This window comes from Adiantum capillus-veneris, chromosome 26 (assembly GCF_014529385.1).
Source record: "Adiantum capillus-veneris isolate H3 chromosome 26, ASM1452938v2, whole genome shotgun sequence".
Lineage (NCBI taxonomy): Eukaryota > Viridiplantae > Streptophyta > Polypodiopsida > Polypodiales > Pteridaceae > Adiantum > Adiantum capillus-veneris.
In genome coordinates, this window is record NC_140956.1 from 4,706,116 (window position 1) to 4,719,727 (window position 13,612).

Sequence of the window (13,612 nt, forward strand, 5' to 3'; positions counted from 1 at the left end):
ACATACCCTATTAATCTGAATGCCTCTTTAATGGCCTTTGACTTGGGATCAGGAGGCATTAGAAGATTGATTATTTTGAGGAATGTAGCCCAGACTAGAATATTAAGATCTGAGACATTGGAAAGGAGTTCACTTATGGATGCATTAATCTACGTAGCTCGATTTGACTTGACAACCTGTTGTTTAAATTGTTTATTTGAAAAAAAACAGCGCTTTGGCATGAATTTTCTTTAGATGATGCTCTAGGGTGGATCATTGTTCTTGGAAGGAATATACAATGTGTTACAACCGGTAGTAAGTTTTTGGTCAAGTAAGGAGCATTATAAGTCTCGACTTATAATGATGCTAGCAATTCATCATGGTAGAGATGTCTCCTCTATGAAAAACCCTCGGTCTTGATTAATCTGAGGGCACTTCTTCTTTAAGCATTTCTATTGTTCAATGGTGTAAGAGTGATGCTCACAATTATTTGACACACTAGCTTTCTAAAGTCCTCCCTTCAATCAATTCGTGTGCAAAATGTGTATCCTTCCTCACATGAAGAGTCATAGCTTGTTGGATGCAGGGTTTGGTTAATGCCAACTATCTATGCTTATACTGGGGCTTTGCAATATGAGGAAAGGAACAAGTCTCTTGTAGAAAAGGGAACCTTGTTTTATGCACTACACGATAGCCACACAAAGAGGGAAAATTACCAAAATACCCCTCTAGTTTGTGGAAATTCCCGAAATACCCCTTAAAAGTTCAAAAAGTCCTAAATTACCCCCAATATTTTGTCACAAATTCCCAAAATGCTCTTCAAATTTTTCGAAATTCCAATACCCTTCGTTGTGAGATTAAATTTCTCCAAAGGTAATTTTTTTTTGTAGCTTTTCATATGGAGATTGCTTGTCTATCAATACAATATGCTAAAACTAGAATTTGAGTTTGGTTACGAATTGCTTCATTACTTTGACATAATTGCCTTTTTTATGAGATAATTTGTGACAAATTACGTGCTAAGCACTCAGAAACGGATCTCAATTGTCAAAAGGGAATATAGACTGAAAAAACCTCGAACAATTCAACCAAATTATATACAAGGGTATTTTGGGAATTTCCACAAATTAGAGGGGTATTTTGGTAATTTTCCCAAGTGTTTACTAAAGTCAGATTGGAACTCTCTTGAGTGGCCTGTTCCAGACAGTATGGTCACGGAATCCCTCCGAAGCAAGTTATTTAAAGACAAGAGGAGATGAGAGCCATGTGTGGCTAAACAGAACCCACTTATACATAGTTAGCTGTGTTTGCGTGGATTTAATCTGGCTGACTCGTTTAAAGAAACACTTGATACAGGTTCACAATATGGATCTGAGGTGAGGGGTTCCAATGGACAATTATTGTACACTGTTTTGTTTCTCATGATCACTATTATCTGGCTATGGTGTTGGGAAGTTCAATTATGACTAGTGACTTGTCAAGACAATCATGTGGGAGGAGTGATGAGGGAGTCGTTGAACAGCTCATGGCCCGGACCTTGATGGTTATTTACGGGGGAGTGTGAGGGTCAGGATGCAAGTGCTGAGATGGACTAGTTTGGTAAATCAACTAAATGGAATTTGGCGGCTTATAAGCACACAGGCAAGGTGGTTTTTTGCATTGAAGGAATGATCATTTCAACTCAATGCAATGAATTATTGCTAATCATTTGCAATGTATTTGGAGCAAGTAAACAGTTTCGATAGCATTCTTCAAAATGGCCCTATTTGCTTACATTCAATTTATATCTCTTTCTAGACACATTTTTGTCGAGTTCTTCATTCAGAGTTGTAGTTGTACAAGGCATCAATCACACCTTGTGGGTCACATTAATATACCAACCACTGTTGATGGTGGCATGTAACAATGCCCAATCTGTTTAGTGTGCTAAGAGTGTGTTGGTCAACTATTGGGGTGTTAGTGGAGCTTTTTCTTTGCATTCATAGCCTACCATATCTTTTTTGGGTTCTCCCTCTTGTAATCTGAACTCGCTCCTATGGTCTAAACTAGGTCCATTCTTAGATCACCGCTTATACCCATGTATGTGTGTGCACATGCACATTGTTTCATCACCCACCCTCTCTTTTGTGCCAAATAGTGCACAAGGGAGTCTATTTGATCAAAACCTTCTATCAGTGCCATTTTGCACAAATAGTATGTGTCCATATAAGAGAGTGCACGCACATGCGCATACACATGCATATGTATAATATGATATATGTATAATAAGTTAACAATCTTTGTAGCAAGTTGTTTAGTGCGTGTGCACACACATACACACACATGCAGAGATTATATTATTGTCGCTCGACAATCAAACATGATTTATGGGCCCAAATGAAACATGTCGTGTGCTTTATGTTGAGTTGATCAATGTCTCAAAGCTTGAAGATTGTGGATATGAGGGTGGCAATGGAGAGCCCATGAGGTGGATGAGAAAGAAAGAATATAGGGAGTGGTCCGGATTGACACTGGGGGGAAAGCAAGCTCGAATGTGACCAAAAGGTAGGCACTTTAGTATCTCGGACTCTTTTAACTTGCAGGGCGTATAGTGTGCATACTCTTCGTACCTCAACACGAGTGGACACTAAGCTAGATACTACTATGGTGCACATTGCAAATAAGGGGATCGGCTCAAGTACATATTGGTGGGTATGGGTCTCCTTTCTCAGAGAAGAGCATGCTTTTGTGATGGGGTCAATGTAGGTGGTGCAATCCATAGAGCGCAAGCCTCTTGGTTTTTCCGAAACATTGGCATTATAGAAAAGCCTCATTCATTGTAGGGGTGACGTCCTAAAGTAGGTGTGTGGCATTTCATCTTTCAACCAAGTTATTGATGTCTTGCATAGTTCAATATTATGCTTCTATGAGTCTTTTAAACTTTGTTACTTGCCTTCCGTGCAATTCTAGGAAGTCAATGTGTATAGCTTTGGCACATCTTCATCTCTCCATGCCTATGACAAGTGATTCCAACGTAAATAGGAGCATGTTAGGTGTTTATATCTTCACTTGGAGAAAATAATGCCTACACTTTGATAGTGTTAAAATGCAAAGAACAAAGAACGCATAAAAGAGGAACTAAGACTCAACAAGAAAAGAAAGAATGGAGCATATGCATGTGATCCATCCTTTTATAAGGAATGGGTCTCTTCTTTCCAAGTAGCACACAAAATCTTGGCTTTTCCTACCCTTCACGCTCTAACCTTCAAATTCACAATTGATTTGCCTTGTTTAGGCTATTGAAGAGGATTTTCATTTTTTAAAAAATTGTGTAAACTTACTAATAATAATTATGAATAGACTATTAGTAATGAATTAATCGTAAGTAATAACTATTCATTACTTTTATATAATAACTAATAAGTACTTTAATATTTATAATCATTGTTTATTATTGATTTTGAAATAGTAATAAAAACAATTATTCTTGATCAATAACAATACAATAATTATTAGTATTGATTAATAATACTTAACTTTTCATTTGATAAATTATTTAATTTAATTAGTTATAATTAATTAAGTAATTATAAAAAGTGTTATTTAAATAATTATAATTGATTTCTACTTCATTGATTTGCTGGAGTCAATTTGAGCTAATAGGTACGTCATTTGTTGAAAAGAAAGTATCCCTTGAGTTGTGGCTATGGGTGGGTGTAATAGAAGAGCCCACTTGGAGTCATATAATCTCTGCATGGTCAAGGTCAACCATCAGATCACCCTCCTATGCCGGGTGACACCCTGCTATGCTTTGAATCCCTGATGAGATGTTATTTGCACATTCCAAGAGAACTGCGAGAGCCTACTCCTGTGTCTACAGCATATGCTCGATGCTGATACATCTCCAGCAAGCAGCTCAGATATCTTAACCGGTTTTACTAAGTGATAATCATCAGTAACTCGAAAGAAAGCCGTGTTCCACCACACAAAGAGGGGTAGCTTTGGCTCGCATGCACCAGAACTGCACGTCGGCACATTTTAGCGATAGGTGATCTCTAATCGATGCTTTGGGCGAAATTAATTCCCACGGTGTGACCAGAAAAGTGTATGAGGCCCGCTGCAAAGCTAGCCTTGGTCTCTAACTCTACATCCTCTTTGCATAACCTGCATATCCTGGCCTCTCTCGAACCACCTCAATCTGTAAGGGGGTGTAAGGAGACCCTGAGCTACCTAGTCATCCCCTCAAGCTATGCGTTTAGAATAGGTACATGTAATGTGGAGGCTGAGAGAGAGAGAGAGAGAGAGAGAGAGAGAGAGAGAGAGAGAGAGAGAGAGATCTGTGAATGCAATGCACTTCTTCATCAATTGCATGCAAGTGTAAAAGATACACAGTAAAATAGACATCGACAAAAATATCCAACAAGGAAACTTTAAGAAAAGAAAAAAACAACTCAAGTACCCCACGCTTCATGGTCTTTTTTAACTTTCTTCTGTTGACTGGACAAAAAGGCAGTTCCAAACTGCTTTAGCTCCTCAATTTGTACACTGAATTGCAAATAAATGCATCTTAATGGGATTGATAACAATAGTTAGGTTGAATAGAAATGTATTTACAGGGCCAAGCATGTACAATGCAGGCATTTGAAACAAACTGACAAAACTTCATAGACACCTTGCATTGACCACCGCAGGCCATGATGCCTCCATCTTACCAAGCACTGAATCTTCAAAATGCACCTTTACCAAAAGAACATGATAGCCTCCCTCCTGTAGAGGAGTCTCAGGCATCATAGCAGATGACAGAAGCAAAACTCGGCCATGATCACAAGGCTCTGTCCAATACGATCTGCACCTTGTGGATAACAGAACATGGTCAGGATTCTTAAACCCACCTTTAAAACATGAGAATTTTACAGTATTGAGGATAGACTGTAACAGGTGGTGGATGACAAGAAATAGTTGCATGACTCTTGCTTAATTCTCTTCCTGACATGAAGCGCTACAACCAGCAGAGTTGCAGGCAAAGCAAATCCTTTTTCCACAGACTTGACCAAAATGCAATCGCCAAAGTCATGCCTTTGAGCTGCTGCTATCTATTGAACATCAATGGGGGATGCTACTACGCCACAGTCAATCCAAGGCAGATCATTCTCTTCGTCCTGTTGCTTTGTCCTCTTCCGCCTAACATAATGCAGAGGACTGAAAACAAACCCTGTTTCTGCCAAAAAACTGCTGAGTGGATTGTCTGTGGGCTCAAAAGAAATATAGCTGGGCAGAGCTGAGACAAGTGAATTATCCACATTAAAAACTGGGGTCTGATTGGCCATGTTGGATCCGGCCGGATCAAGGTGTGATAACACCCCAATTGACGAGTTCAATTCATCCAAGATTGACTCCTGTATGTTTCCTGTGGTGCCTAAACTACAACTTGACACTCCCATGTCCTTAGCAAGCTCTCTCAACCCATCTGCAATCCATTGAGGTGATTTTACCTGCATATAAATAGAAAATTACAAAAATGTTATAATCAAACAGGCTACGCATTACTAAAGCAGACACACGGGCATGCACGCAGCCGAAAGCAAGTCACCAAACACATAAAGCAAACAAAACCTTGCCTCAACACACACACACACACACACACATGCACACAGTAAAGCAAGGAAAAACAAACAAAAATAAACCAAGTATAAGAAAAGCAAGAAACAAGAAAGCATGAGAACATACAAGGAGAAAAGCAAGCCCACCACGACCAAAACCAGATAGCCACAAGGCCAGCATAGGTAGCAAATGTTTGAACAGCTGTAAGAGTGTTTGCATCACCAGGACAACCACCAACCACATCTTAATGTAGGGCTCCAACCCTTGAAGCGTTCACTGGGGCCTGGCATGAGCGGATCTGGGGAGTCCCTCCAAGCAGTTGCTTCTACAAAGGATGAGGTCATTGATGGCAAGGGAGGTAAAACTGAGCCTACCCGGGGCAAAGGCAAGCAGTCTCGGCAAGCTCCAAGCAGGTCCATGGTCAAATTTCAAATTAATTGTGCTGCCCCGAGCGATGTCGGCCAATTTTGGGTAGGTTCTGACAATCCTATTTGAGGGTTGGGCAGTTGCAGGCATCCACAGGAAGCGGGGCAAGTCCCGTGGGCAAGCGGCAGATGTGAGGATTAGTGGTGATAGTTCTAGAATTAAAACTAAAACTTCATACTTGAGATTAAATTGAGACTCAAGAGACGAGAGCACTTGTTGAATTGATTTGATTAATCGAATTGTATGCATAGCCTCCTTTATATAGGAGATGAAGAGACACATATCAAGAAGCATGTCTGTTTTCAAAGAGACATGACTCTAGACTAAGAGTTACATCCTTTGACCAATAGTTGTGACCTAGTCCTACTCTCATGATCGACAATCTCAAAGCAGATCTCCTTCAAATGTTCCGCTTGATCATGGTAAAAGACATGATTTTTCTCAAGATCAGCATTTCAATACTGAGCAAGGCTCTTCTTCAAATACTTCAACTTCAAAGAAGGATGGATTATGTATAATTTGTGGTGGTGACCATAGATGGTATGTGTTGAGAAGAAATTCTAACGCACAGAAACATCATCAAGCTCCAAACAACCTGCTTCTCCTAAGGACATAGGAAAATCTCTGGTCAATACAATTCGTGTCTCGGTGGATACGTGAAACGAACACGAGTGGATCTCCGTCGACACGAACCACCCGGCCCGGGTCCGAGGCATTTTCTGTGATTTTTCAAGTTAGCCCAAAGTGGCCTGAGAAAGTTCCAGGGGGACTTCTTCTTCTCCTAAGGACATAGGAAAATCTCTGGTCAATACAATTCGTGTCTCAGAGGATACGTGAAACGAACATGAGGAGTGGATCTCCGTGACACGAACCGCCTACAGACACGCGTCGGACGAACCACCCAGCCCGGGTCCGGGGCATTTTCGGTAATTTTTCAAGTTAGCCCAAGGTGGCCTGAGAAAGTTCCAGGGGGACTTCTTAGACATACGCTCAAGGCTTGAATAGCCTTGTTCGCTCAACATGATCCAAAGACGCTTCCGCACTCAACTCAAACTTCATGAATGCGCGGTGCCGAGACGGCTCCTGCGCGCATCGAGCTATACATGATCTCAGGCCGTTTTCTGGACGAGCCCATTAATGAGCCGCCAAAGGGGACAAGTCAGCTAGACGCGAGCCTCCCAACCCGCGTGCTCTATGTTGCGGACCCTCGGTCTCTTGGTGAAGGTGTCACCTTGAGTGTCCCGGGCACACCCATAACAAAGGGTAGTGGTGCTCGGTTGAGACGGGAACGGGGCGCACCGCGGAGCGAGGGACGGGTGAGGTGACGCGACGAGTTCCCCGCACCCCTCTTGTGACATTGTGATGCAATCCCTGATGAGCGCGCGACGGTGTGTGCAAGTGAAAGAGCACGCGAGGAAGTGCAGTGTGTGCAGAGAGGGGAGGCGAAGGCCAGTAGGAGAGGAAGCGCTAGCAGAAGAGAGAGGGCTCACGTTTTTGGGGAAAACTCAATAAGTGAGTTTTGGGTTTTCCCACTTTTATTATAAGTGACCTTTAAAAAATGTGTCCAGGTTCAATATGAAACTGGACAAAGTATAAAAATGTACAAAAAGGGGTTATTTAGGCCTTTAACCCAACAACCTCCCACTTAAAGGCATAAATGCCAATGGCGCCTTTAAGCTACGTGACTCCCACCATCTCTATGCATAGATGATGTTGTGCTTTGGGTAAGCACTTAGTGAGAGCATCGGCTGGATTTTGTGATGCATGGACCTTAACCAATGTAATAAGGCCATCCTCAAGCACTTCTCGTATGAAGTGATACCGCACATCAATATGCTTTGTGCGTGCATGAAACATGGCGTTCTTTGCCAGACATATAGCACTCTGGCTATCACAACCAAACATAGGTGCCTTGGCAGGCAAGCCAAACTCACTGCATAGGCGTGCTAACCAAATAGCTTCTTTGGAAGCCTCAGTGGCTGAAATATATTCAGCCTCTGTAGTAGACAATGCAACAATCTTTTGCAATCTAGAACACCATGAAACAGCACCTCCCGCAAGAGTAAATACATAGCCACTTGTGGATTTCCGTGTATCCACATCACCAGCCATGTGAGAGTCACAAAATCCCTTCAACTCCATTGGTCCTTTACCATAGCAGAGGCATTTGTTTTTAATCCCTTTCAAGTACCTCATAATGGACTTCACTGCATCCCAATGCAACCTGCCTGGATTAGCCATAAACCGGCTCACAACTCCCACTGCATGGGCTATGTCAGGCCTAGTAGCAACCATAGCATACATAAGTGAACCACAAGCTAAAGCATAAGGCACACTTTGCATGTCATTGGCTTCTTCCTTTGACTTGGGACAATCATCCTTGGAGATTTTGACATATGGCTGTAATGGCACACCAAGAGGCTTTGCTTCAGCCATGTTAAATCTGTCCAGCACCTTTTCAATGTACTTTTCTTGCGACAAATACAATAGGCGCTTGTCTCTTTGCCGTGTAACACCGACTCCAAGTATATGTTCAGCTGCCCCAAGGTCTTTCATTGAAAACGCAGATTTCAGCTGCCCTTTAAGAGCATCAACAATGCTTCTTTTCTTTGCAGCTATCAACATATCGTCTACATGGAGCACAAGAATGATCGGGCTGCCATCCTCATCACGTTTGGTATACAAATAATGGTCTGCATGGCTTCTTTTGTAACCATGTTTAAGCATGAAGCAATCAAACTTCTTGTACCACTGTCTACATGATTGTTTCAGCCCATACAAGCTTCTATTGAGCATACATACCAAATGTTCCTTGCCAGGGATGACAAAACCCTCGGGTTGCTTCATGTAAAGCTCTTCTTCCACATCACCATGCAAGAAAGCGGTATGTACATCCATTTGGTCCATTTCCAAATCAAGAGCAGCCACAATGGCAAACAATACACGCAAAGTGGTCATCTTCACAACAGGAGAGAACACTTCCTGAAAGTCTATGCCCTTGGTTTGAACATATCCCTTTGCCACAAGCCTTGCCTTATACTTGGGTTTTGCATCGACAGTTTTGATTTTATACACCCATTTGTTAGGAATAGCCTTCCTTCCTTTGGGCAATTCAACCAAATCCCAAGTATGATTAGCATGCAAAGCTTTAATCTCTTCCTGCATAGCAAGCTCCCACTTGTCGCTGTGCTCACATGTCTTTGCCTCCCTATACGTAAGAGGCTCTCCCTCATCTATCAACGTAATGTAATTCAAAGAGGGGTCATATCGACTCACAGGCCGTCTTTGACGAGTAGACCCGCCTCACCTAATGATCCACATTATCCGGCAATGGGTTTACATCAGGTGGCACGACAAAATCCTGAACAATGGGCTGTTGTACATCATTTTCAGCACCATTTTCAGCATTGTTTCCTGGCTGCAAATGCCCTTCAGGAGCCTCAATTTGCTGTCCAACATCATCTGGCTCAAACACCACTGGATCATCTACATTTTCAGCCATTTGTGGTGCATCCTGAGGGTCAAAAATAGGCCTAACAGGTGGTTGGTCATGCTGAAATTTCACCCTTTTATGGTCATGCTTTGAGGCACAATTGTTTTGAAGCAGCCTTGCCTCATTAAAAACAACATCCCGGCTGCGTACAACCCTTTTGAGCTGAGGTAACCAAATCCTGTAACCCATTTCGCCTTCTTCACCATATCCCATGAAGAGGCCTTTAATGGACTTCGCATCTAGTTTACTCCTCAACTCCGGTCTTACATGCACAAAAGCTTCGCAACCAAAAATGCGGAAGTGATCATATGAAGCAGCCTTGCCAGACCAAACCTCTTCAGGGATGTCACCTTTCAAAGACGTGAGTGGATCGATTGCATATATGCACTGCAGTTTTCAAAGCTTCTCCCCGAAATCCATGAGAGAGATTAGCTGTGGACAGCATGCATCTCACCCTCTCACAAAGTGTCCTATTGAATCTTTCAGCCACACCATTAGAAGAGGGGCTGTATGGCACAGTAAGCTTCCTCTTAATGCCCAAATTTTCACAAAACTTGTTAAATTCAGCACTTGTGTACTCCCCCCCATTGTCTGTACGCAAGCATTTTAGCTTTCTACCAGTTTGGGTGGTCACAAATGCATGAAATCTCTTAAACGCAGCAAAGGCTTCATCCTTAGACTTAAGCAAATAAACCCAAATTTTCCTAAAATGATCATCAACAAAGGAGACAAAATAACATGCACCACCCGTAGACTTAGTAGGCATGCTACATACATCAGAATGTACAAGATCAAGCACACAAGATTTACGAGAGACACCAGAGTAATAAGAACGCTTTACTTGCTTGCCATATTGACATTCATTACAAAAGTCAAGCTTTGTGCCTTTAGCATCAAGCTTGTTTAAAGTACAAAGCTTAGAAAGGCCCTTTTGGCTCATATGGCCAAGCCTCTTGTGCCACAACTCCATGTGAGAGTTAATTTCAGCCAATGCAAGGCATCATCATCTGACAAAGTGGCACACAAGATGTCCTCTACATCTGACAGCTCCTCAATCACGACACTAGAAGCCACATTGGCCTTCTCTTTGTCCTTTGAGCTATTCTGTGCATCTGCCTTGACTTCCTTCTTCTCTTTCTTTTTGTCTCCGCCATTCTTTTTTCTTTCTAACTCAGCTTTATAGTACCTGCAATCGGGTTTCTTGTGACCTTTCCTGCCACATTGATAGCAAGTCACATCACCTTTGCCTTTGCTTGCATTTCCCCTTTCTTTACTCTTACTCTTACTCCTTTGTGCATAAGCATTCTTCTTTTCTGCCCTGCCTCTAACCATGTTGGCAGAGCTGCCTCCCTCTCCACTTGCTTTCCTCCTGATTTCTTCATTCAAGATAGAACCCCTAACACCATCAAAGGTCAAATTGGGGTTATTGGACAAAGAAACCACCAAAGTTTCCCATGACTCAGGTAAGGTCATAAGCAAGAAGATAGCTTTCAGCTTATCATCAAAAGGGGGCAAGCCAGAATCCTGTAACTGCGACAAAGTACCTGCGAATAATGACAAGTGCTCTGCCGCACTCTTGGACTCATCTAGTTGCATGCCAACAAGTTTTTGCATCAAGTACACCTGGTTGACAGGCGTTGTATTTTCATACATTCCCTTCAACTTCTCCCACACATCAAAAGCAGTCGTGAGACCTTTCACATCAATGACGGTCTCATCTGTCATGGCAATTTTAATGTATGTAAAGGCTTTCCTGCTCATGCTAACCCATGCTTCATCTATCATATTCTGTGGCTTCACCTGTTCAAGTGCCCCTTCGTAATCCTTAAGAAATAGGATTCCCTGAATCCTGTCTTTCCAAGGATCAAAACCTGTTCCATCGAACCTCCTAATCTCGAAGAGGTTCTTCACATCTGAAGAAGATGAGGCCATAGTTGCACCAAATAAGAGGGATAATATACTGAATTTTTGGGCAAAATGCGCAAAAATCGGAGTCTAGCCTCACTGAGATGAGCACTACAGCTCCAAATGGTCACAGGAGCAATTTGGGGCAAAATAGGACGATTTGGGCACAAAATTCAAATTCTGAAATTTATGCGCAGGAAATTTCAGCGAGCGAATTTGTGCTCGAAAACAACAAATTTTGTTGTTTTTAACCTCAGAAGACATACATAAGGCTAATACACAGCCTTTAGAAGCATGTAAGCGCAAAAGCCCCAATTTGTAGCATCAAAATTGCATGAAATTGAGCCACAGATGGTCATACATCGACAAAATTTGTCAAATGTGCGTGGATTACATCTATTTGCACTTTCCCCAATGTAATCGCACCATAAAAACACTTGCAAAAACCTGCGTAAATCTGAAATTTGCTTAAAACACCTGTTTTAGAGCTTGTTTTTCGGCAATTTCAGGGTTTTCGGGTAGCGGGGACTTAGCAAAAGTATTCCCACACCATAATACATCATTTGCAAAACCTGTATTTTGCTGTCATAACCTGTAATTTCCTGTTTTTGACCTAATTTCAGCCTGTTTTAGGTCAATTTTGGTTGCCGGGAGCTCTCTAGTGTCCAGGGACAAGTCCTATGGCGACGAAATTGCAAAATCTCGCGAGAAAGTTGACCTTCTTGGCTGAAATTCAGCGTTTGCAAGTTTGGGGGCAAACCCTAATCGGACTCTGATACCAGTTGATGAGCGCGCGACGGTGTGTGCAAGTGAAAGAGCAGGCGAGGAAGTGCAGTGTGTGTACAGAGAGGGGAGGCGAAGGCCAGCAGGAGAGGAAGCGCTAGCAGAAGAGAGAGGGCTCACGTTTTTGGGGAAAACTCAATAAGTGAGTTTTGGGTTTTCCCACTTTTATTATAAGTGACCTTTAAAAAATGTGTCCAGATTCATGGACAAAGTATAAAAATGTACAAAAAGGGGTTATTTAGGCCTTTAACCCAACAATCCCCCCCTCGGCGAGTGCCAAGGCTACCTTCCGTCAACGGGCTTGGCTACTTTCGGGACGTTTTCGGGTCTTGCGGGGCTCGACGCGCTCGGGGGTGGCCGACGGGGCTCGGTAGGCAATGAGTGACATCGGACTGTGTCCGGGGCCGGCCGACCATAGCCACCATCCGGCAACTCCCCCATGCTCGGGCCAACGTCCGAGGACGTAGGCGTGCACCTGTAAGACCGAACGTCCCATACCACCCAGCTTCACCTCCTCAAGGTGACCTCACGCACTCCTAGCCTCATGGGCTAACCACTGGCAACACTCTCCCAATGGGGGTCGATAACTAAAAAAGAGGCCTTGGCCTCCCTTTTATAATAATGGCCGGCCACACTGGCCGAGTTCACACTACGTCTGCCCGGACACTGGATGCTCATCTCGACGGTGTCTAGGCTAGATCCCCTCTCCTATGAGCGGGACATAACATACTTCCCCCCTTAAGAACCATTGATGTCCTCATCAATGAAGTGGGGATACTGAGCTTTCAAAGCTCTAATTGATTCCCAAGTGGCGAACCTTTCAGATTGACCCTTCCATTTAATTAAGTACTTGTCATAAGCCTTTTGGCGCGGATGACAGGTACGATGATCTAAAACTACCTCTCGTTCTGGAGGAGTATACTCAGTTTGCATATCTTGCCATACATTTTCCTCGATAGGCACAACGTCAGCTTCGCCCAATTTTCTTTGTGACCAAGAATGGACCAGAATATCTAGCTAAAAGCTTATAATGCTTTCCAGTTCGCATGGTCTTGGAATCTTTGGGTATCTTCAAATAGACCTCTAGAATTCTGGGAGATCTCTTTTGATTAGCATAAGTAGTGACTCGATCTCGAGCCGTTCTTATACTATCCTTAGCCAATTTGAGCATTTCTTGCATATCATATAGGAAATCACGAGCTTGGCGTTCCTCGACTTTCTCTAAGTCAATAGCAATCGGGGATTTAGGCTCAAATCCATACATCAACATGAACGGGCTAAATCCAATAGCAAAGCTTGCTACTATTGTAGGCGAACTCTAATTGTGGAAGATCAATCAGACTGCCTGTGAGAGACATAAGCTCTCAACATGTCCTCTAACGTCTGATTCATCCTCCCAGTTTGTCCGTCGGACTCGGGATGGTCAGAAGATGACATACTCAACTT

General features: G+C 42.8%; 1 protein-coding gene across 1 annotated transcript in view; it reads right to left on the reverse strand.

The window, feature by feature from the left end:
- Positions 1–4,811: 4,811 nt before the first annotated feature.
- The window catches only part of LOC147422919 (uncharacterized), a 28,432-nt gene continuing 19,631 nt past the window's right edge, over positions 4,812–13,612 (reverse strand). The window contains exon 10 of the mRNA XM_086500973.1: positions 4,812–5,450. Within this exon, the coding sequence (XP_086357099.1) occupies positions 5,052–5,450 (399 nt within the window). The 3' untranslated portion in view covers positions 4,812–5,051. The remainder of the gene's footprint in view (positions 5,451–13,612) is intronic.